The sequence below is a fragment of the Penicillium rubens genome (genome assembly GCF_028828025.1).
Source record: "Penicillium rubens strain IBT 27055 chromosome Unknown utg000002l_segment0_segment0, whole genome shotgun sequence".
Taxonomy (NCBI): domain Eukaryota; kingdom Fungi; phylum Ascomycota; class Eurotiomycetes; order Eurotiales; family Aspergillaceae; genus Penicillium; species Penicillium rubens.
Window position 1 is genome coordinate 2,970,996 of NW_026890600.1, and position 21,713 is coordinate 2,992,708.

At 49.5% G+C, this 21,713-nt stretch overlaps 9 protein-coding genes across 9 annotated transcripts; 4 read left to right on the forward strand and 5 right to left on the reverse strand.

Moving 5' to 3' along the window:
• The first annotated feature begins 162 nt into the window (after positions 1–162).
• On the forward strand, positions 163–2,385 carry sac6 (fimbrin). Its single transcript, XM_061212765.1, has 5 exons — positions 163–224; positions 280–490; positions 544–1,235; positions 1,290–2,272; positions 2,328–2,385. Exons 1-5 carry the CDS (start codon positions 202–204, stop codon positions 2,357–2,359), a joined length of 1,941 nt encoding a protein of 646 aa, XP_061069786.1. The 5' UTR covers positions 163–201; the 3' UTR covers positions 2,360–2,385.
• Positions 2,386–2,518: 133 nt separating this feature from the next.
• N7525_003614 (uncharacterized protein) lies at positions 2,519–5,748 on the reverse strand (the record flags this gene model as incomplete). Its single annotated transcript, XM_061212766.1, has 7 exons — positions 2,519–2,721; positions 2,772–2,895; positions 2,950–3,275; positions 4,060–4,216; positions 4,265–4,947; positions 4,992–5,133; positions 5,185–5,748. Coding segments are annotated over 7 exons (2,199 nt in total), but the record flags the coding sequence as incomplete, so codon positions are not given.
• Positions 5,749–6,013: 265 nt separating this feature from the next.
• N7525_003615 (uncharacterized protein) lies at positions 6,014–7,053 on the forward strand (the record flags this gene model as incomplete). The annotated part of the gene is made up of 3 exons (XM_002558933.2): positions 6,014–6,246; positions 6,349–6,484; positions 6,559–7,053. 3 exons carry the CDS (start codon positions 6,014–6,016, stop codon positions 7,051–7,053), a joined length of 864 nt encoding a protein of 287 aa, XP_002558979.1.
• A 122-nt stretch (positions 7,054–7,175) lies between these two features.
• N7525_003616 (aminopeptidase P family protein) lies at positions 7,176–8,681 on the reverse strand (the record flags this gene model as incomplete). Its single annotated transcript, XM_002558932.1, has 3 exons — positions 7,176–7,376; positions 7,435–8,467; positions 8,518–8,681. 3 exons carry the CDS (start codon positions 8,679–8,681, stop codon positions 7,176–7,178), a joined length of 1,398 nt encoding a protein of 465 aa, XP_002558978.1.
• A 243-nt stretch (positions 8,682–8,924) lies between these two features.
• Positions 8,925–10,352, reverse strand: N7525_003617 (uncharacterized protein; the record flags this gene model as incomplete). Its single annotated transcript, XM_061212767.1, has 1 exon — positions 8,925–10,352. The coding sequence occupies one exon, from the start codon at positions 10,350–10,352 to the stop codon at positions 8,925–8,927; it is 1,428 nt and encodes a 475-aa protein (XP_061069788.1).
• A 582-nt stretch (positions 10,353–10,934) lies between these two features.
• On the forward strand, positions 10,935–12,949 carry N7525_003618 (Zn(II)2Cys6 transcription factor; the record flags this gene model as incomplete). Its single annotated transcript, XM_061212768.1, has 2 exons — positions 10,935–11,066; positions 11,123–12,949. The coding sequence occupies 2 exons, from the start codon at positions 10,935–10,937 to the stop codon at positions 12,947–12,949; spliced, it is 1,959 nt and encodes a 652-aa protein (XP_061069789.1).
• A 430-nt stretch (positions 12,950–13,379) lies between these two features.
• N7525_003619 (uncharacterized protein) lies at positions 13,380–16,763 on the reverse strand (the record flags this gene model as incomplete). Its single annotated transcript, XM_002558929.2, has 2 exons — positions 13,380–13,567; positions 13,619–16,763. 2 exons carry the CDS (start codon positions 16,761–16,763, stop codon positions 13,380–13,382), a joined length of 3,333 nt encoding a protein of 1,110 aa, XP_002558975.2.
• Positions 16,764–17,633: 870 nt separating this feature from the next.
• N7525_003620 (bifunctional aminopeptidase/epoxide hydrolase) lies at positions 17,634–20,025 on the forward strand (the record flags this gene model as incomplete). Its single annotated transcript, XM_002558928.1, has 8 exons — positions 17,634–18,107; positions 18,163–18,247; positions 18,306–18,525; positions 18,581–18,698; positions 18,758–18,877; positions 18,932–19,300; positions 19,352–19,839; positions 19,899–20,025. 8 exons carry the CDS (start codon positions 17,634–17,636, stop codon positions 20,023–20,025), a joined length of 2,001 nt encoding a protein of 666 aa, XP_002558974.1.
• Positions 20,026–20,214: 189 nt separating this feature from the next.
• Positions 20,215–21,190, reverse strand: N7525_003621 (uncharacterized protein; the record flags this gene model as incomplete). Its single annotated transcript, XM_002558927.2, has 2 exons — positions 20,215–20,735; positions 20,815–21,190. The coding sequence occupies 2 exons, from the start codon at positions 21,188–21,190 to the stop codon at positions 20,215–20,217; spliced, it is 897 nt and encodes a 298-aa protein (XP_002558973.1).
• Between the last annotated feature and the right edge of the window lie 523 nt (positions 21,191–21,713).

Here is a 21,713-nt window from a genome sequence, read left to right on the forward strand (position 1 = left end):
CGTGTATACCTGGCTGCCTCTCGCCTTGCACTGCCCACCTTTAGCACGGATCGGATTTCTTCTAATCTGCTTTCTTTACTACTTCACAATTGATCTGTCCAAGGTGTAAACACTACTTTCTTCTTTTTGTCGAAACCCGGTCTTTCCCTGGGTGATCAACCCCACCTATTTTGCCCCCCTCAGGGTTGTGATTCTGACAAGATGAACGCCCTCAAGCTTCAGAAGTACATTTCCTCGTCATTAAATACAACCATATGCTGACCACTGTGATTACTATAGGCGCTTTCCGCAGCTTGATCAAGGCGAGATCTTTTCGCTCCAGGATGCATTCAACAGGTTGGACGTCGAAGACCGTGGCTACCTTGATGAAACTACCGTGATCAAAGCCACTCAACAATCGGAACGCCAGCCGTATGATGTGGTGCGTGCAGCTTTGAAGGATGTGGAACTCGATAGCTCCAGGCGCGTGGAACTCGAAGATTATGTTGATGTAATACAACTTTCCCATTCCCCTTTCTCATCTTAATATTAATACTATGGCAGCTCGTTTCGAAGCTTCGGTCAGCACCCGCCGAAGGTGCCCGTGCACCAACTACCCCCGCGGCCGTGATTCAAGGGGCCGGCGCTGGCACTGGGGCATCTCGGCATGTGTCCAAAGGCAGTGTGGGTGGACGAATCCATGTCCAGGGATCATCTTCCAATGTCACGCATACGATCAACGAAGACGAACGAACCGAGTTCACGCGACACATCAATGCCGTCCTGGCGGGCGATGCGGACGTTGGCGATCTCCTACCTTTCCCCACCGATACATTTGAGATGTTTGATAAGTGCAAGGATGGCTTGGTCCTGGCAAAGTTGATCAACGACAGCGTACCAGACACCATTGATGAGCGTGTTCTGAATAAGGCCGGGAAGAAGATTAAGCAGCTGAATGCTTTCCACATGACTGAGAACAATAACATTGTTATCAACTCTGCTAAGGGTATCGGATGCTCAGTTGTTAACATTGGAAGCGGGGATATCATCGAGGTGCGCGAGCATCTCATCCTGGGCCTCATCTGGCAAATCATCCGCCGTGGTCTGCTTGGGAAGATTGATATCAAACTCCACCCGGAGCTTTATAGGCTTTTGGATGAGGATGAGACCCTGGAGCAGTTCTTGCGCTTGCCTCCAGAGCAGATTCTCCTTCGTTGGTTCAACTATCATCTCAAGAATGCCAAGTGGGACAGACGGTATGTCCAGCTCCAGGGGGAATGAAAATCAAGACGTGTGGCTAACCGATGTAGGGTGACGAACTTCTCTACCGACGTCAAGGATGGCGAGAACTACACCGTTCTCCTTAACCAGTTGGCACCTGATGTTTGCTCGCGTGCCCCTCTCCAAACTCGAGACTTGCTTGAGCGGGCTGAGCAGGTCCTTCAGAACGCTGACTCGCTTGACTGCCGCAAGTTCCTAACCCCAACCTCATTGGTTGCCGGAAACCCCAAGCTGAACCTCGCCTTTGTCGCCAATCTGTTCAACACCCACCCAGGACTGGACCCGATCACCGAGGAGGAGAAGCTCGAAGTTGAAGACTTCGATGCTGAAGGCGAGCGGGAAGCCAGAGTCTTCACTCTGTGGTTGAATTCCTTGGATGTGCAGCCGGCGGTCAACTCGCTCTTCGATGACCTACGCGACGGCTCTATTTTGTTGCAGGCATACGACAAGGTCATCCCTGGAAGCGTGAACTGGAAACATGTCAACAAGCCACCAGCATCTGGTGGTGAATTGATGCGGTTCAAGGCCGTGGAAAACACTAATTATTCGATCGAGCTTGGGAAATTTAATGGTTTCTCTCTTGTCGGTGTCCAGGGCGCTGATATCACTGATGGCCAGCGAACCCTCACTCTCGGATTGGTGTGGCAGCTGATGCGCCGTGATATCACCAACACACTCTCTGCGCTGGCCCAACGGCTGGGCAAACGCGAAATTACTGATACTGAGATGATCCGCTGGGCCAATGACATGTCTAGCAGTGGCGGCAAGTCTTCCACAATACGCAGCTTCAAAGACAAGTCTATTGGATCTGGAATCTTCCTCCTTGATGTGCTCAATGGCATGAAGAGTAGCTATGTGGACTACGATCTGGTCACGCCCGGTCGGACCGACGAGGAGGCATATGCAAACGCTAAGCTTTCTATCAGTATCGCCAGAAAGATGGGTGCTACCATCTGGTTGGTCCCGGAGGACATTTGTCAAGTTCGGTCTCGTTTGGTCACTACGTTTATTGGTAAGTGCATACTCTTGTCCGTATGGCAGAAGTTTCAGTTTTTAACGGATGACAGGTTCCCTTATGGCTACCCACGAGAAGATGTAAGGAATAGAACAACAGTTCACTTTGGCCAATTATGGCATTGCATACCTTTTTTGTCTCCTCCAATACATGTAAATTTGCCGCTTCTCAAGGCGAAATCTAACCAGGTGTGGATTTCAATCAAAGCTTCATTGTTACCTTGCTAGATATTTGTCTCTCCGATTAGAGGTACTGATCAAACCATGCAACTGCCTGCAAAAAGGCAGACTCTTTGGCAAAGCGAATGGTCGGCTGAGTGATATCTGCCCGGACAGCAAACCCATGCTCAACGCCACTGAACAAGTTGATCTGGTACGGCTGGCCAGTTTTGGCCAGGATATCCTCGGATTCATGGCGCTTCGAGGCGGGAAAGATTGAATCGGTTTCTGTCGCTGTTTAGTCAAGACGCTGTAGCCCGGATCATATGACAACTTACCAGCCGCAGCAATGGACAGCGGGCCTTTGATTGCTTGTAATTCCTCTGCGTCGACGAAACTGGGGTGTGCCACATAGGCGACATCGCAGAAGCCTGGCTGGAGCAGTCGTACGGCGTATTTTGCCTGTATTTGTCAGATTGGGCTGTCACTAAGGCATATGCGGGACATGCAACATACCCCGAAGCAATATCCGATAGCACCGACCCGCTCGCAGCCCATTTTGGTCTTCATTTCCGTTAGTATCGCCCGGACCACGGGTTCTACACGGTCTGGCAGATGACCTGGGGGGCCTTTTAGCCAGGTCATCAGGTCGAAGCTAGCAGGGCGGTTGTTCAACGGCACCGGGTCACCGTGGAATAGGTCTGGCATAACGACCAGGTAGCCATTTGCCGCTAGCTGGTCTGCAATAAGCTGCGCGTTGATGAAGCGGTGACCAATTACATCGGTAAGCAACAGGATGGAATGCTTGGTAGAGCGCTCGGGCCGTGAAATGTAGACCTCGACTGCGACCGTCAGCGGAACTGTAGTCTATCTCCAGAGAATGGGTAGTATGGACCATCGCCAATTTGTTCGAATTGACCCTTGGCTTCGCCTTCATGCTTAACGCCAATGGCGCAGCAGGCAGCGGGTGGGTTGGACGCCATTTAGATATAAACCGAAAGAGTTGATAGGGGGGTGTGTGTAGAATGATCTCAGGGAGAGGAAGAGTATGGAGAAGGTATCCATGGATATATATACCTAGGTTTACTAAGGTGGGGTTATCCGATATAAAGGGTCTGTGCTCGTCCACTTCGGCAAAGTAAATATGCGCATGTCGATATTCATATCTTGGAGGTTAAGAGCAAATAATATGTATCAAAACTAAGATGCAGGCGCAATATAGCTCTATGGCCACGTGGATGCGTTCAAAGGTATCTATCATAGTTATGGAACATGGCCTCCTGTCTAAGTCATTGCGGACCGTAGCATATCAAGCAGAAGCTATCATTGAAGCAATGACTTCCATGGATATCCAGGCCCCGTATCAAATCAAACCAAATCAAATGATCAAGTACAAACTGCATAACAGACTTGGCCCTGTAAAGATTCCCAGCCAAAAGACGATATTGCCTAACAAACGGCGACCTCGCATCAAGCGAGTCCGACTCAGTGCAACAAGCGGTAATTGAGACATCTGAAGGATTAGTAGGTAACCTCGGAGGCGCCGGAAGATACACAACATGAGCAGCTCATGTACACATGCAGATAAGAGAAAAGTGATGAGACTGGCAGATACGCGCGACAAACGGTATTCGCTGATGGAGCCATGGTATACATGCCGAAACAGGAAGTTATGGACAGGACGGTTCCAATCCCGTGCGAACTGATCCCATGAGACCGAGTTCCACCAATCGGAATAGAACCCTCGATCTGCAAACATGGTGATCTCGGCTATAGCATTGAGCTAGATGAGATTAGCAAATATATCAACAAGTGGACAAGTGAGACTTACAACACATTCCCAGATCACATAGAACGCCAGTAGATATTCCATCATGAACGGAAAAAGCAAGTCACCGAGAACCCAGGGAAATTCCCGAAGTCTCTGCTGCGCGGTCATTCCCTCCTCTTTCATACGTACCGTGTCCATTACCACCGGATATATCCACGATTGGGAGACTGCAATCATAACCACAATGATGCCGAATGTGGCGAGTGTTTTCTCTGCGACATAGAACCAGTCAATCCTCTTGGTACGGGGATATTCAAGCTCATAAACCAATGTGGGCAATGCCATGAAGTCGCAGATATTTCCTATTGTCAAGTTTTGAGGATAGTGATTGTCGGTCAGTGAGCACCGCCCCTTTAATCCCTCAGATAAGACTTCGATCTCCTGCTCGAGTAGTTCTCCGAGGGATTTAACCTGGTTCGGTTCAAGTGGCACACCGGTCTCGATTGTTCTAATAAGAGATAAAAGCTGGTCGGTTTCGTGGGATCGAGAATAGTTTTGGAGGTCAGAAGAGCGCCGACTACGGTCTTTTCTCTTGAGATCTGTAATCTCAGCGTTGAGTTGTGTATCGACTGCAGAAGAGTGTCCCTTTTTGGCTTTGGCGGAGGGAGCATATCCTTTTTCCTTGGCTTTGGTTTGGCCAAGACTTGCTTTCAGCATATTTCGTTTGTGATACATTTCCGATACTGCCTTCATTAGCTCTGATAATGACGGAGCGGAATTGACATACAGTAGCCATTGTAAGCTGCATAGCTGTGTTGCTTCATCAGCATAGTCAAGCAGTGCAATACGATGAAGACCGTGTGTGTCCATGGCCAATCGCGATGGTATGTCCACCATATAACGACTCCAAGATATGTAGTTTGCCAGATCTGGATAGGTCAGCAATGCAACCGTGCTGGGAGCAAATCTTTGAGACTGACATTCTGAATGAGCCAACCAAGACCGTTCCAGCGAACGTATCCCTTGAGTACCACTCGTTGTAGTACCAGACAAAACCCCGTGGACCAACAAAGAAGCAAGTCAGTCAGCCCGAGAACCATGACATCTTTATCCATCATGAGACGGATAATCTCATTCTTGCCCCATATGCTGCCATAGGTTCTCCAATTATTGGCAGCAAGCCTGAACAACATCAGGGTCACCCCCATCCAGAAGAGAACGAAAAAGCCATGGAACTGGGGGGCAGTCGTCCCCAAATTTTGAAAAGTACTCAACTGTCGGGTGAAATTCAGGTCCTGGAACCTGAATTTCCGTTTCTCACCCGACTGGTTTGAGAGATTGTGATTGAGAATTTCCTGTAAAAGCTCGGCATCCTCTGCAGTGAGCAAGTATTGACCTTGCTCAGTCTCGGTCGATTCTGGTTCTTCATCATTATGCATCACGTACTCTGTAGAGTTGTTTCGAATCTGAAGTTCTGTGGAGATGTGCTTCTTTTCTGCGGAAAATGCGGGAAATGCGGTTAATGACGTTCTGTGGAGCCGCTCCTAGATTGGAGGATCCAGGGAAGAGTACGGAGGAAGAGTATAAAATATTATCATTTCAAAACAAAAAGAAAACAGAGGCCTTGAGAAAGTAGAAATTCTATACACAATCCTAGTTATATATATAGCTATATAGCTCTATTCCGTGTCACCTGAAGTGCTTCTCCGCCTTAAGCCCCTGGAGCTTTGGTCTCTCTTCCTCTCTTCCTCTCTAACCACCTTACTACCTTACTACCTTACCACATTATACATATCCATTACCTATCCCATGGATTTACCACAAACACCCCAAGTTCGGGTCCCCGAAACTGAATCAATTCAGGAATCCAATGCGACTGCGACGAATGTCGCGAACCACAACTCCACCGAGGTAGAGATGGGAGGAACACAGGACACAAGCCAACCTGACGAACCTGCGCAAGATTCCACACTTCCAGACGTGCAGGCAGAGCTAGAGCTACCCGCTCCGGCAAAAAAGAGCGCAGGCTTCAACTTCCTTGAGTGAGCATTCCTTAAACCTTTCGCGACAAAAATCCTTTTTTCAACGATGGCTTCACGTTCCGTTGTCCCAATTATGACCTGCCAGCTCACAACCACTCGTAGCTTCCTGACTTCGCCTATCGTTGAGATTATCGTCGGGAAAGGCGACGATGAGACCATTATGACAGCTCATCAATCCCTCCTGATGGAGGCACCACTACTAGCCGAGTTTGTTAACAAGTTTGAAGCTTCAGGACCGGTGCGTTCACTCATTCATATCCGTTCCACGTACATTTCTACGCTTCTTATACTAATTGACCGTGTGATCCATAGAGACGCATTACCCTGCCAGAAGAGGATGTTGACGCCTTCGGTTGCTTCCTCCAGTTCCAATATACCCGTGATTACACAGTCATCCGAACGGAAACACCTGGGGAAACGACCGACGACAAAAGCGGTGACGAGTTGCTGCACCATGCGCGCATCTACACCCTGGCAGAGAAGCTGGGCCTGCCAAACCTCCAGCGCATCGCCCATGCCAAGATCCATAAGGTCCAGAGTTCCCCTAACGCGGAGCTTTCATATGCCCGTTATGTATACACTCATACACCGGCAGCAGATAATACTATTCGGAAGCCTGTGGCGAATTACTGGGCGAACCAAAGCCACGTGCTGCGCCAGGAGGTTGGGGATGACTTTAAGAAGCTGTGCATTGAAGTGCCGGAGTTTTCATTTGATGTCTTGACTATCATTCTGGATCGCAAGCTGAAGAACGGATCGGTGGATGAGATCAAGGGAAGTGCGCGCAAGCGCAGAAGAGACATCTAGTTATTGCCAGTTGTACAATCACATATCCGAGGATCAACGATGCCGTATCATATAATTTGGTATGAACCTCCTTGAACGGTCCAGGGGCAAAATCTTGTTAATGGCCGCAGATTAACTGCTTCTTATAAGGCCAGGCTCTCCACCTCCTCAATGCTTTTCGGGGCCGTTGTCAGATTCTCAGAACCATCCTTGGTGATGTGGATGTTGTCTTCGATGCGCACTCCTCCCACACTCCAATACCGCTCCAAGACCTCAGTATCGATGTACTTACCGGTCTCGGGAGCCTTTAAAATGGGATCGATGATGAAGCGACAGAAATAAATCTGGTAAATAATAAGAATCGGGCGTTGGGAAAGAGGGTTCTCACGGGGTAGTACTTACACCGGGCTCAACGGTGACCACAGAGCCAGCAGGCAGGTTAGCGCGAACACGCAGGTAGCGAAACATGGTATCCTTGTCCTCATAGTTGGGGTTACCACCGGTATCATGAGTGTCCATTCCCAGGTAATGACCGAGACCATGGGGGAAGAAGGCCACGCTGACCCGCTTCTCGAACAGTTCGTCCTCGGATCCGCGTAGGATACCCAGCTTCAACAAGCCCCGGATAGCAATGCGATGTGCCAGCGCGTGTACATCATCCCAGCACACGCCTTCCTTGAGCATCGCGATACATTCCGTCTGCATCTGGAGGACAATCTCGTAAATCTGACGGGTCTCAGGCGCAAACCTTCCATTCAGAGGAATAACACGAGTGATATCGGCGCAGTAAGTTTGGTATTCACCGCCAGCATCGATGAGAACATTATTCTTCCGCTGCTTAGTGACAGGGTCGACCAGGTCAACATCGTTTCTAACATAATGAAGAGTAGCACCCCCCTCACCTCCGGCAACGATGGGGTGATAGGACTGCTCGCGACATCCATTAGCAATGCAAGCGCCGATAATGGCAGCCTCAATTTGACGCTCGTTAGTCGCGGTCTTGGAGGCATGTATAGCAGCGACGTGCGCTTTGGTCGAGATATCGTTCGCCTTTCGCAGAAGCGCAACCTCGTACGCATCCTTGATGACACGAGTCTCCTCGATGGCAGTCTTCAAGCTGGTAGTGTTTGTTTCAGCGAAGCCCTGGAAGCTTGTTCCCTCTGACACCTGCTCGGCGATTGCAAAAGCAGCAGTTTGTCCATTGTGGCTCGAGGCGATCGATGCCAAAGTCGAATTCACATCGGTTGTGAACAGCACGCGGTCCACATCGTAGAGCTTCGCAGCCTCTTCGGGAGACAGAGGAAGACCTGACCAAATGACCGACTCTGGGTTAATTGGTGGAATGAACAAAGTCAATTCATCTTTGACGGCATCGTATACGACGGCGGCATCGGGCAAAAGACAGCCAGTGAGATAGAAGAAAGGACGACGTTGCCTAGACCAGGGTTAGTGTCAAATCCAAATTTCATAGAAATGCTGCATTACCTAAATGGCATATCCTCGTCGCTATCCTCGATCAATCGAGTTTTTTGAGCCTCAAGGTAGATAACCCCGGCCCCGCCATGGCGGGCCTTAAGAGACTCAGAGACACGAAGAGCATGGGCCTTGGCCGGGTATTTGGCAGCAAGAATGGTATCCACGGTAGTCATATTGAAGGAATAGTAGGGAAAAGAAGAAAGAAAGAAAGGAAGAAAGAGGAAGAGCTGTCGGGTATTCTAATATTTACTAGCAGACGAGGTTACATTGCGGGGCTTAAGAAATTCCGCGGCTACTCCAGGGCTCCTGTTAAAAGGAAAAACACATCCACATGAAGGGTACATCCATCATATTTATTCGGGATTAGTCGGATTAGTCGGATTAGTCGGATTATTTGGCTTTCAATCTCTCCAGGGCTAGCTCTCTGAAGCAGATACATCTTCAAACTCCATCTCCCATTGATCCACTTCCGCAAACTTTTTGACGGCAGCGCGCAACTCATCGCTCACGCAACGAGTGGCCTCTGTTTCCACAGATTCCGAATCCGAGATGTCGGATTCAGGTGGTGATGACAACGGAGAAGATGATGGTGATGACAGAGTCGTTTCGTTTTCTTTGTTGACACCACTCGTTCGAGAACGTGAATACGTAGCTGGTTCTTTTGACGAATTGTCCTTGGTTTTCTTCTCTTTAATCTTCTTCTGCTTCGGGTTGCGAGTGTTGGCTAATGGTTTGGGTTTGCTTTTCCCTGCCCGTCGCCCGGATGATCTTTGTGATGGGTAGTTTAACTCGTCCTCGTCACCAGATGCAGCGTCGTGCTGATCATCACTCTCGTCGCTATAGTCATCAACGGCGCGGAGTCTGCGCCGACGACGTGGTAAAAGCTTGTCTTGCAGGTTTGCTGTCGATAGATGACTCGGGGCCTTGGGCTTTTTCCTCTGAACAGGTCGCGGCGTGGAGTCACTAGGTGTAACGGAACCAGCAGGACTGCTGGCCGGTGGTAACATAGTCTGGCTTAATATTTCTGGGAATCGTTGGGATTGCGGCGTAGCCTCGACTCTCTCAACATCAACCTCCTGATCTCCAAGTTCCTCGCCCTCAGGTACAACCTCCTCATCTTCTGGAAGTTCGTCTCCACTTTCGTCTCCAATATCATGTCGAGAGTCGGGGTGTCGAATCGGGGTCGCAGTTGGAGTATCTTCTACCATATCAACAGGCGACTGTGGTACTTGAATCTCTTGGGTCATGCGCTTGCGCTTGCGTGATCCGCCGGACGAGAGCGGGGATTCGGATGATGGTGACGGGGATGATTTGTCCGTTGGCTTGATAAGTAGCGATTTCCCCCGAGAGAGATTCAGTGGTGTCGATTCATCATTGGGGCTAAGCCCACCAAGGAAATCGTCATCATCAAGGTCGGAAGAGCCATCGTCGTCGGCTTGCATCATCTGCAGAATGCTTTGCTGTCGCGGCCGCCGCCTAAAGTTGCTCAGAACCGAATTATCGAACCCAGGTGTCCCAGGAACCCGGGAGTTCGTGTCGCCTTTGCGTCCAGCGAATGATAGCGTAGAGGAATAACCGCGCGATCTTGTAGGGGGACGACTGCCAGTTCCAGGTCGACTGCCGGTGCCTGGCCGGTCACCCGTGGGTGAAGATTCAATTGCTTGTTCATGGCTTTTGGTCAAGGGTGTTTGACTGCGTAGGACCTGTCTCGGATCCAGGGCTCGCTCGGGCTGCACAGGCGATTTCGCGACATTGGGGTCAATTTGTTGTGTTGAGTCTCCTATGGTGTTTTTGGGCTGATTCTTCCCCGCTGTACGACTTCGTTTGGGGGCTGGACGAGGCATGTTTGAACAAGTATTTTGAACCAGCGGGGTGTATGTTATGGAGTCAAAGTGGTTGCGCTACAAATGCGAAAGAAGATTCGACGCGTTTGTTTGGGACGCGTGCACGTGGACCACATGTGACATCAAACTCGATGTCGACAATACAAAGAGCTACCTACACATATGTAGGTACCGACATATATTACTCGGTCTATTATTTCGGACATATGCTGCTATATGTATATTTATATATCTACCAGTTTGCTTGTGTTTTATTGCTTTTATTGTCTCGCATTTTCCCCTCCAATCTCACAGTTGCAGGGTTCGTATGAACCTGCCACGGAATCACCCCCGTATCAAGTTAGGCCAATTATCATACAACGAACACATGAAAGACTGGAACGGATCTCTATTAGAGGCCAGCCTTACATTATACATTAATGCCTGTGCCCACAAATTCTCCGGATTATTTCCTAGATATCCCTCTTTTTTTGTCTCTACTCATCTTCAAGTATGGTCTGATGCCCGTCATGCCGAACACCCCCTCAGTTTGGAGTGGAATGCAACATTAAATACAACTGCAATCGATCTCAGTCTGGAACAATGACTCTGCCCCCAGAAAACGAGACGGTAGACCCCATAGGGGACTATGCAGTTAGCGACACATCTATCGGCAAGAAAAAGCGCTCGAATACAGAAGCCGCTGAATATCCCAGAAGACGGGCAACAATAGCTGTAAGAGTCTCGAGTCTCTGGCACATTCGATCAAGGCAGATTTGACTTTGATTCAGTGTCAGATATGCCGGTTACGCAAGACCCGATGCAATGGGGCTCGCCCCAAGTGTCAACTCTGCACCGATTTAAATGCGGAATGTGTCTATCGAGAACCCGGTATCAAACTCGACGCGGGCGACAAGCTCATACTAGATCATTTGGCCAGAATTGAGAGTTTGCTGCATTCGAATTTACCAAACCAAGGGCCACAGTTAGCCCTGCCCGCTACTTCCCCGGCCACCAGTAACGATACAACCATCGGTAGCGACGATCCGTCATCGAAAGCATCATCCAGCGGCTTGCCTGTACATGGGAAATTGTCTGCTGTTGGACTCGGTTCCTGGGTTAACCTCCCTGCCAGTCTAAGCATCTCTACTATGCCCAAGATGCATACCACTCCCGCTCTTCATCTCCTCCAGTGGCCCCTAATTCGGGACTTGGTCTCAGGGGCCTGTGATCCACAGCATCTTCTTCAATTGGAGATGGCCCGCGAACCATTGCGGCTGACTCCAAATTCAGGCTTTGATTTGACAAATGCGTCCACGTATGCCCAAGCTTTTTTCAACTATGGGAACGTTTGGTACGCCTGCGTGAACCCTTACACGTGGAATCGATACTATCAATCAGCTCTCGCGCAAGGATTTCAGGAAGGACCCATGAGTTGTCTTGTTCTTCTGGTCTTGGCCCTAGGAAGTGCCAGCCATAGTGGCAGTATCTCGTTTGTGTCGCCAGATCGAGAACCGCCGGGTCTTCCTTATTTTGCCGCTGCATGGAGCTTCTTACCGTCAGTCATGATGCGAAATACTGTGATTGCGGCGCAGTGCATGGTCATGGCCTCTGCGTACCTGTTCTATCTGGTGCGGCCCCTGGAAGCCTGGACCTTGCTGTCCAGCGTGAGCATGAAATTGCAGTTGTTGTTTGGCAGTCCAAATCGAATTCCGAGCCAGTGGAGAGAGCTGAGCGTGCGGGTATACTGGAACGCCTTGTTGTTTGAAAGCGACCTTCTTGCAGAATTAGACCTCCCGCATTCTGGCATTGTCAACTTTGAAGAACTTGTGGATCTGCCAGGTGGTTTTGAGGAGGAAGATGAGGACGATGGAGATGAGGAAGACGGGGATCATAATGAGGGCGAAGAACGCCGAATAGCCAGGAAATATCAGGGTTCATCACGCCCGGTGGACTCTCAGTTGGCTGTTCGGCGTGACGAACTGTGGTACTTCCTGGCAGAGATTGCGCTACGAAGACTTCTCAACCGCGTCAGCCACATCATTTATCAGAAAGACAGCACCCACACTCTCGCCTCATTGGGTCCGATTGTCTCAGAGCTCGACTTTCAGCTATCTCAGTGGTACGATAGTCTCCCCCGGCCCGTGCAATTCCCTTTGACTCCAAAGCCCCTTTCCAATCCGGTTCAAACGGTGCTGAGGCTTCGTTACAATGCATGCCGTACCATTATATATCGTCCATATATCTTGGCTGTTTTTGAGAATGAACAGGCTGGAGCGGACCCGGGAGTGATAGAGTGTTGCCGGCGATGTCTGGATGCTACACTCCGTCAGCTAGAGCATATAACCAGCCACCGAGAAGGCCACCTTCCGTATCTGTGGCAGGGTGCCCTGTCAATGGTATCACAGACGTTGCTGATAATGGGCGCCACAATGTCCCCTACCCTCTCTATCCTGCTCCCTCCCGTTGCACAGATAGATGCGATCATTGCGGGAGTGGTAAACGAGGTAGAGAGGTATGCACACCTAGCACCTAGCCTGAAACTATCAGCCGAGATTATCCGAGACGCAGAGACACGACGACAGATTTGTCTTCGATCGGCCAATATGTGCCTCTGAACTGCATACTTCTGAGAGGATTCGTGTTAGGTCTCAGCTCGCCGTTGAATGGCTGGATGGTTTACCGCTGAAGGTGATATAGACTTTTGCATATAGGAACATGAACACAGTATGATTGTAAGTACTAAAAGAATTGGATTCGAGGTGTGTGTAATATGCATTAGAGTGTGTCGTTAGAGCTCGCGCTGAGGCAAGATCACCAAATGAACAGTTTATATGAGCAAGAAACAAACAGCGTTAAGTACATTCCCTTCTCATGACAATTATGTTCTTAAATCATCAAATATCTCACGGGTTAAAATCATGGTATCTCAAAGGACGTGGGGAGATCAAATATGGACATCAGAAATATCAAAACAGATGCAGGAAACCCCCAGGCCTCCTTCGGCTCTGGTGGGGGGGATAAATATCGTATGGCTTCATATACTTCCTAAACCAATACCCACTCGCTACCTCGCTTGATGAACTTGTCGAGCATCAAGCCCACATCAGCCAACGCGAACCGACAAATGTAAAAGCCAAAGAATTCAGCAGCATGTCGTGTGCTGAGCTCCAGACCAACGTGGGTTTTAGACGAATGTTTGAGTCCAGGGTCTTCAACCTGCTGAGCAATTTGTTCTAGTAATGGATTAGAACGGTGTCAAAACATACAGACGAGAAAAGTCTTACCTAGCACTTGTGCAGCATCGAAAAGCCGCGCCAATGCCCCCATGTAGTTCGCGTTGGGCCCAGAGAATTCAAGCTGGCTAACATCGCGCTTCGCAGGTGTTCCGTGTACAGATGTCATCGGCACAGAATTGAGGAGTAAATTGTCCTTGTTACTTTCTCGAGCACTCGGGACCGGGGTGTTTGTCCCAAGCCCGGAGGTTTTTGCGCGTAATCTTTTCCATGTCAAGTATGACTTGTTTGGCGCAACTTCCGGTTGAACGGGTTCATCCGGCGTGGAAGCAGGCTTAAACAATGGCATTGATGCCTGGACACCGACATCACTGCCCAATTTCTTAGTCAAGGTAACCTGAACTTGGTCGAGTATAGTATCAAACGACTGCATCTCCTCTAGAACCGCATCCGCATCATATGTATCGACCTGCGCCAATTTGAGCAGGGCAGCAGTCAGAAGATCGCAGTTGGAAACTTTCTCTTCGAGGGCCTTTAGTTTGACATTTTTCACGCGCCAGACATCTCGAGGAATAAAGAGCTTCTCTGACAGATAGCCACCGTGAGGATGTGCAAGTGTCTGGTAGAGACATCTCATTAGCCAAAATGGGCGGAGAAGGAAACACTCCGGACATGGCTCTAGAGGAAGCGGGGCATTGGCCACCAACGAATTTGGACGGCCAAGAGCTGTGGGCGAGTGAATGTTGCTACCAAACAGGTTTAATCCGCCGCTTGGTAGTCCATTTTGATTGAAGTTAAAGTTCGCCAGGGTCGGTGTGGGTAAAACAGGGACGCCGCTAGTGGCGCCCCTTTGAGTGTCAGGGAACGCACCGCTCCACGGGGAGCTTGGGGATTCCGGGCACATATCAGGGATCTGGATCGGAACCGAGGCATTGCGAGCTCGGAAAGGCTTTGTATTTGAGTGGAGTTTGTTCAATCCATCTGGAGCTGAGGGTACTTTGCCCATGGGCCGCGCCGACAGTGGGAGGGGTGGTAGTTCGTTTTCATCATCTTCATGAGTACGAGCTTTGGAAAGATTGACGTGGTCCGTAAAAGAGCCCACCGACGGGTTGCGTTGTGTTGGGTGTAAAGTGGAACGGGCCCCAGGAGCTGAAGGTTCGTCTTTCGGCAACGGTGGCGGGCGGTTTGCCAGTGGGGTTGGGACATTTTCCAAGGCCGATGACGCATTGGAACCAGCGCGAGAGGAACGGGTATTGGTGTCAATTTTAAGCTCGCGAGTCTGACTGGATAGTCTCCGGGCTCGCACTCCTGGACCTGTAGAAGAGGCGAGTGAGCCGATAGAACCAGCACGGTTTGATATCGAGGCTCGTTTTGAAGGAGCCGGAAAGTCGGATGACGCTGGCAGGGGGGGCAAAGCAGAAGATGGAGGAGAAGAGGGCATGGTATATGGTTCAGGTCTAAGGGCGCCTAGTGGCAAGACATCATCCTCTTCAAGCGTAGACAGTGCACCGCCAATGCTTGCGGCATTGGACGTTGCTGAGCTTTCCCAAGTCCGCCCAGACATGTTGCTAGAATCCGATTCTCGAGGGAGTGCCGACTTGGACTGAATGCCGAACTCAAAGTCGTCCATCACGTAGCCCTTAGTCATCTCTTCTAGCAAGCGCTCCTCTTCCTCTGCTTCATCGTCCAGATATGCCGAAGTACGGGCAATGGAATTGTGCCCCAAAGCGGTCTGTTCCTGGATCCGGCGCATTTCACGATCACGATTCATTGCCTCTGCTTCCTGTTCTGCCTCGCGCACTCTTTGCTTGGCTAATTGGATGTTCCTGCGAGCATTTGACACCACATCATCGCTTTCCTCTCTGTGCTCCGGCACAGGCTCCAGACCTTCATCATATGCAGCTTCCACGGCCGCATCGAGGGCCGCATCAAACTCAGCTTCCGTGTCATTACTGAGGCGACGGCTTGTCCGGCGACGCAGGTACACCGATGACGCCTTAGAGTTTGCCGAGGAGGGTGACGAAGCACCCGATTCATCAATTGTGTCTAACCATGAAGTGGATTCATTAGTGCCCTCCTGACTGCCCGTTGGCAATGTTATAGGTCGGGGTTGATCTTCCAAGGCAGACGGTTTCAAGGATTGTCGTCGAGAGGGAACCGCTTCTAGAGAAAATCCCTTTGCCTCTTCCAGTGGGATCTGGTGGAACCCAAAGCTGGAATTAGGCGAGTTCTGGTAGCTCTCAATATGGGCCCCATCATTTGTCGAGCGAAGCAATTCTCCATATGACTCTTGGCTGAGGGGCCGGTCTGGAAGAGCTTTGTCGTCGCTCTCCGCGAGAGGGAAGTCCATACGATGAAGTTCCGTGACTCGGAGCATATATGTGTCGCGAATTTCTTGAAGCTTGAGTTTCTCTTCGTCTCCTCCATTGCTACGGACCATGACAAGCTGCAGCAAGTTACAAGCATCGGTATAAGCTTCCATGGCACCCTCAAAATTGGCAGCGTTGTCAAGAAGAACTGCCGTATTTGCTTTCTGAAGTGCCTTTGACAGCATGACCTTTTGGGTCTGTCCATGTTGTATGGCCGCCGGGTCTCCTTCCCCGTCATTTAAGGAAATGGACCCTCCACTGGACCGAGCAACTGGTACATCTGTTTTGATGTTATGTGTTGAGGGCTGAAAAAGATGACTCGAGGCCGCAAATGAGAGATCGAGTTGTTGTGATGTTGACTCATGGTCGAATATGGCAGACTTCTCCAGCTCCGGCAGATCGAGCATCGGCGACCCATTCAGCCCTTGAGCACGTTGGGGGCTGTGACTCCCCCGTCCACGGTTGTAACCTGACATGGACATTTTCGAGCTCCCTCGACGATGGTGACCGATGTACTCCGAGGGACTTTTGCTAGATGCCGTTGACTGGGACCAGCGATTTAAACTGCCTAGCCCTTCTTTGATAGGACTGGTCGCTCCAAAACCCTCCGGGGACAAGTTTGCCACATTCTCCGTAAGCACACCGAGGCCAGTGGGTGTGACCGCACCTGGCGGCTTTATCATTCGAGTCCGAGAACTAGGCCGGGACGAACGAGAGGAAGGTCGGTTATGGGGCGGTCCAGATGGCGGTTCCGATGCAAAGGGACCCGACGGACGTCTGAGGTAGGATGAATTGGGATCATCATCGATTGCTGTGTGGTGAATCATTTTTGCAAAACGGCGGAATAGCGGTCGATTGGATGTCGGAGATGCAATATATCGAGTGTGTCTGTAGCTGTGTACCTCCCAGGAACTACGCGCCACCGGAAAAGCACAATAGGAGAGAGAAATGGGTATCTGCAACCAGGTCCTGTATGTCTTCGCTCATTCTTCGCAAGTTCGGAGAGTTGATGTAGTCATATGTCTCGTAGAGTATCCTTGGTTTTTGAAAACCCCCTATCCGTCTCAATACATAGCTTCGTAATTGGAAGAGCTCGAGGGTTTCAACACAGTAGGCTAAGAGACATTATTGTCAATTGACCTAGAATGATCAGGAATCATGCACATCGAAGATCAAGGACCAAACTCACAAATAGGATTTCTTTTTTCTTTTTTCCCCCGTCAACCACGCAAAATTTGCGTGAAAAGCACAAGAACCTGTTGAATCTGCAGAAGGGCGTCGCTTTCGAAGGTCGAGTTCAAGTTCGTCAGGGGCTTTGGGAACTACTTCAGGGGGGTTCCCGTGCCGGGCGGTGGACGGCGAAAAAAAGAAACGGGGGACCTCGGAAGGATATAGAAGGATATACGATGAGAGTAAAGGTTCGAAGGAATAAAGAGGATTCTTAGTTTTTGGATTTCTGGGATTTGGATTCTCAAGGGAGAAAGAGGAAAAAGGGGAGTTCTCCCTAGCGTAGGTCTATACAGGGATATAATCAGCTAGGTGATTGCAGTAGAATTAAAGAGATGTTTATATTAGAAGATTCAAAGTGAATACTTTATATAAAAAGTAGATAAATAGATAAATAGATAAATATAAGCATCAATATCAGTATATAACACTTTATATGAATTTGACGCTTAGAGACGGGGAAGTGGGAAATGGGAAATGAGAAATGGCAAATGGCAAATGGCCTGATGGGGGAGAAATTTCTCTCCTCCATGAATCCCACCTTAGGTCGTTCCTTGACTCGGAACTTGAACTTCAATTTAGTACGGACTTCTTTCAAGCTGCAATTCACCTCAATTCGAACTATGGCGACTATCAACCCTCCGCGAGATCCGAACACCGTGAGTAACTACAACAATTGGCGTTCCACCCACATCACCGCCAATTTCGATATTCTGTTCGACCAGAAGAAGCTGGTGGGAAATGTCGTCCATCAATTCAAGTCAATCACCGATGGTGAATCCCAGGAGATTATCCTGGATACCAGCCATCTCGACATTGGCGTCGTGAAGGTGGATGGTCAGCCTTCCAAATGGAAGTTTCTCCCCCCGCTGGAGCCCTATGGTGTGCCATTGAAGATCTGCCTTGATAAGCCCATCAAGTTGAATGGCACCGTTGAGGTTGATGTATGTTTTTTTGCAATCCTCCTCCATGAAGCTCTATCTCACTCAAAAATCTTAGATCGAGGTGAAAACCACCGACAAGTGCACCGCGTTGCAGTGGCTGACGCCTGCGCAAACCTCAAACAAGAAACATCCATACATGTGTATGTCATTATCTTGAGCTTTTTCTTTTGAGCCCCAGTAGCTGACAAGATCGCCTAGTCTCTCAATGCCAGGCAATTCACGCGCGGTCTATCTTCCCTTGTCAGGACACTCCGGATGTTAAAGCCACCTTTGACTTCAACATCACCTCTCCGCTCCCGGTCATGACCAGCGGTCTGCCGATTCGCAAGTCGTCCATGGAGTCAAAGGCGGATCACCAATTGTATCGATTCCACCAGTCGGTGCCAATCCCCAGCTACCTCTTTGCTATCGCTAGCGGGTAAGAATTCCTCCATTCTCGGAAAGGTACTGTTCATTAACGCAGAACTCTACAGTGATGTCGCCGAGGCTCCGATCGGACCCCGGAGTGTCGTTGCGACCAGCCCTGATAAGCTGGAAGAGTGCAAATGGGAGCTCGAGGCTGATACCGAGAATTTCATCACGACAATCGAGGTACGCAGTCTATGTCCTATTCATATTAACTATCAATAGCCGATTCTGACTTCACACAGAAAATCGTTTACTCTTATGCCTGGGGCGAGTACAACGTTTTGATCCTACCGCCCAGTTTCCCGTATGGCGGCATGGAGAACCCGATTTTCACTTTTGCAACCCCGAGTATCATCTCGAAGGTACGTAGTATACTCTGTCCAATGGTTAGATGGACCATAATCTAATAGGACTAGGACCGTGAGAACATCGACGTCATTGCACACGAATTGGCTCACAGCTGGAGTGGTAACCTGGTTACCAATGCCTCATGGGAGCATTTCTGGTTGAATGAAGGCTGGACCGTCTACCTTGAAAGAAGGATTTTGGCTGCCATTCACGGCGAAGCCTATCGCCACTTCTCGGCCATCATTGGATGGAAGTCTCTGACTGACGCTGTCGAGCATTTCGGTGACGATCATGAGTTCACTAAACTTATCGTTGATCTGAAGGGCAAGGATCCCGACGACGCATTCTCAAGTGTTCCTTATGAAAAGGGGTTCAACTTCTTGTTCTACCTTGAGAATCTTGTCGGCAAGTCAAAGTTTGACAAGTTCATCCCTCACGTACGCAATCTCTCTTCTCTCGATCGGTTTCTTCTATTGACTTCTTTGTAGTATTTCACAACCTTCAAGTGCAAATCGCTCGACTCCTATGAGTTCAAAGCACTGATTCTGGACTTCTTCCAGTCGGATGCCGAGGCTTCTAAGCTCCTGGATGAACTGGACTGGGACAAATGGTTCTATGCGCCAGGTCTACCACCTAAGCCAAGATTTGACACATCGATGGTGGATGTTGTCTATGAACTTTCCAAGAAATGGCAGTCCCTTCCCGACTCCTCATTCAAGCCTCAGATCAGCGACATCCAGGGCTTGACCGCAAACCAATTGGTTGTCTTCCTGGAACAGATGCTCTTGCTAGAGAAACCTCTCAGCCCCGAAACCTCGAAGTTGATGGGTGATGTCTATGGTTTCACGAAGAGCGAGAACATCGAGGTTTCCAACCTCTACTGCCAGGTTGGCATGAAAGCAGGAGATGACAGCGTCATTGAGCCAACCACCGAGTTGCTGGGCCGCATTGGACGGATGAAGTTTGTCCGACCTCTGTAAGATGCCCCCGTCCTGATCACAGACTCTGTTCTTGACACTGACCCTTTTCTTTTAGGTTCCGCAATCTCCAGAAGATCAATCGCCCTGTCGCCCTCGCAACTTTCGAGAAATACAAGGACTTTTATCATCCTATCTGCCGAGGCATGGTGGAGAAGGACCTGTTTGGCAAGAAAGATAACTAGGCCTTTACCTCCGTGTCATATTTTTTTTTTTTTTTTTTTCCAGTAGGTAGACAGTCAATGCTCACGGATTTGTTTTTGTGTCGTAATCTCCAACAATAAAAATTCATATGCAAAAAGCGTAGGCCAATTAAATATTGTACATGTTTTTATAATCAAATGTAAACCACTCACTTACGCGAAGATATCCCCTCATTTGTTCGCTTGAACAAGTTTCTTGTCCGTCTCCGAGTAGCCGAAGATACCAGCGTTCTTCTGGTCGCCACGCCCAAGAGCGAAAACAAGGTCCACTTCATCCTTCTTTGATAGCTCCGACAAGACTCGGCGCATGTAGGCCACCACCTGAGCAACCTTAGCCCAGTCAATTTCTTCCTTCCCATCCGGTCCGGTCTGGCTTCCCTTCCAGAGGTTTCTCCAGACAGCGGCGCCCAGCACCGCATCGCCTTTGCCCAACCCTTCATCATATGCAGCAATGATTCCACGCCACTGAATGAACAGATCCTTCAGGTATTTGTTGCGAATAGTGCGACTACCCAGATCATGATACGCGTCCATGCGGTGTTCTGCTTCATGCGAAAAGTGATCGATCAAGTGGCGTGAATAGGTAGTGACGCTATCGCGATGGGGCAGGGCACGAAGGCGAACCGTCAAGAGGTACATGTGGAGGAAAGTCACCTGGGACCAGGTAGAAAAAGTTGGCAAGAGGCCGAGCTCTTCAGCAACCCCCGAAATTAGCTTGTTATCTTCAAACCAGGTCATAGCCCAAGCCAGAGACCGCTAGGCTTCTCTTACCTTTATACCACCAACCCTCCCCAACACCAAGATCCTCACCAGCTTCTGTTTTCGGGACCTCCGCTCCCTTTTGCGACGCTTGGGGGATCTTGTAATCCGCTTGGCTGGAACAGGCTTCAAAGAGCTTTTGTGTCATGCCATACGCGACATAAGTCTCAGCGGCATTTCCGGGTCTCCGGGAGAAGTTCTTAGCCAAGTCGGAGACCTTGCTTTGCGAATATGATCGAGTGGTGACTGATTTCAATGGCTGCTCCGTAGACGCCCAGGAAGCGGAGACCAATGTTATCGGGCTGCGACTAGCAGATCTGGAAAGGCAGAGGTTCTGGGACCCGCCAATCTCGCGCGCCCATAGTGTTGATAATCTCCTAGTTGACATTGCTGAGGATGTGGAATTCGTGAATTGGTCTTTCGGTGATCTGGGATCTTTTCCGGAGGTCCTGCTAAAAAAGTGTTTGCAATGTTTGTTCCGATTTCGATGGAGCCCTGGAGATGATGAGATTCAGCCCAGCGAATTGAACAACCTAAGCCTCAGACATGCGTATATTCGGGCATATCCTTGCAAGCTACTACTGAATTGGATTGCGTTTTCGCACTTCAATGTTCTACGTGAAGCTCCTGCTGTTTATTCAATTGATGGTTTAAGTGCTATCTAACTCAAGCTCCATCCCATTCATGTCCATTTGCATCGTTTGAATACGTCTCATAAATTTGATCATTAAAATGTGGCAGTAAATCTGCAACCCAACTAACCAGGCCTAGCAAAAGACTCATGTGGGCGAAATCCGGGGCATTCCATTCTCAGCTTTCAGGCGTATAGTTAGTCGTCAGGGTCGAGTGCTGTATTTCGCTTGTGGAGACGATCAGTTTCTAAATGACGAACAGCCCAATAACATGAGATT

What these genes read in the sequence shown, in the direction of transcription:
- sac6 (XM_061212765.1), top strand. Translation starts at nt 202, where the DNA reads ATGAACGCCCTCAAGCTTCAGAA. An exon ending in AACTCGAAGATTATGTTGAT is followed by an intron (nt 491 to 543) that starts GTAATACAACTT and finishes ATACTATGGCAG; the next exon opens with CTCGTTTCGAAGCTTCGGTC. An exon ending in AATGCCAAGTGGGACAGACG is followed by an intron (nt 1,236 to 1,289) that starts GTATGTCCAGCT and finishes TAACCGATGTAG; the next exon opens with GGTGACGAACTTCTCTACCG.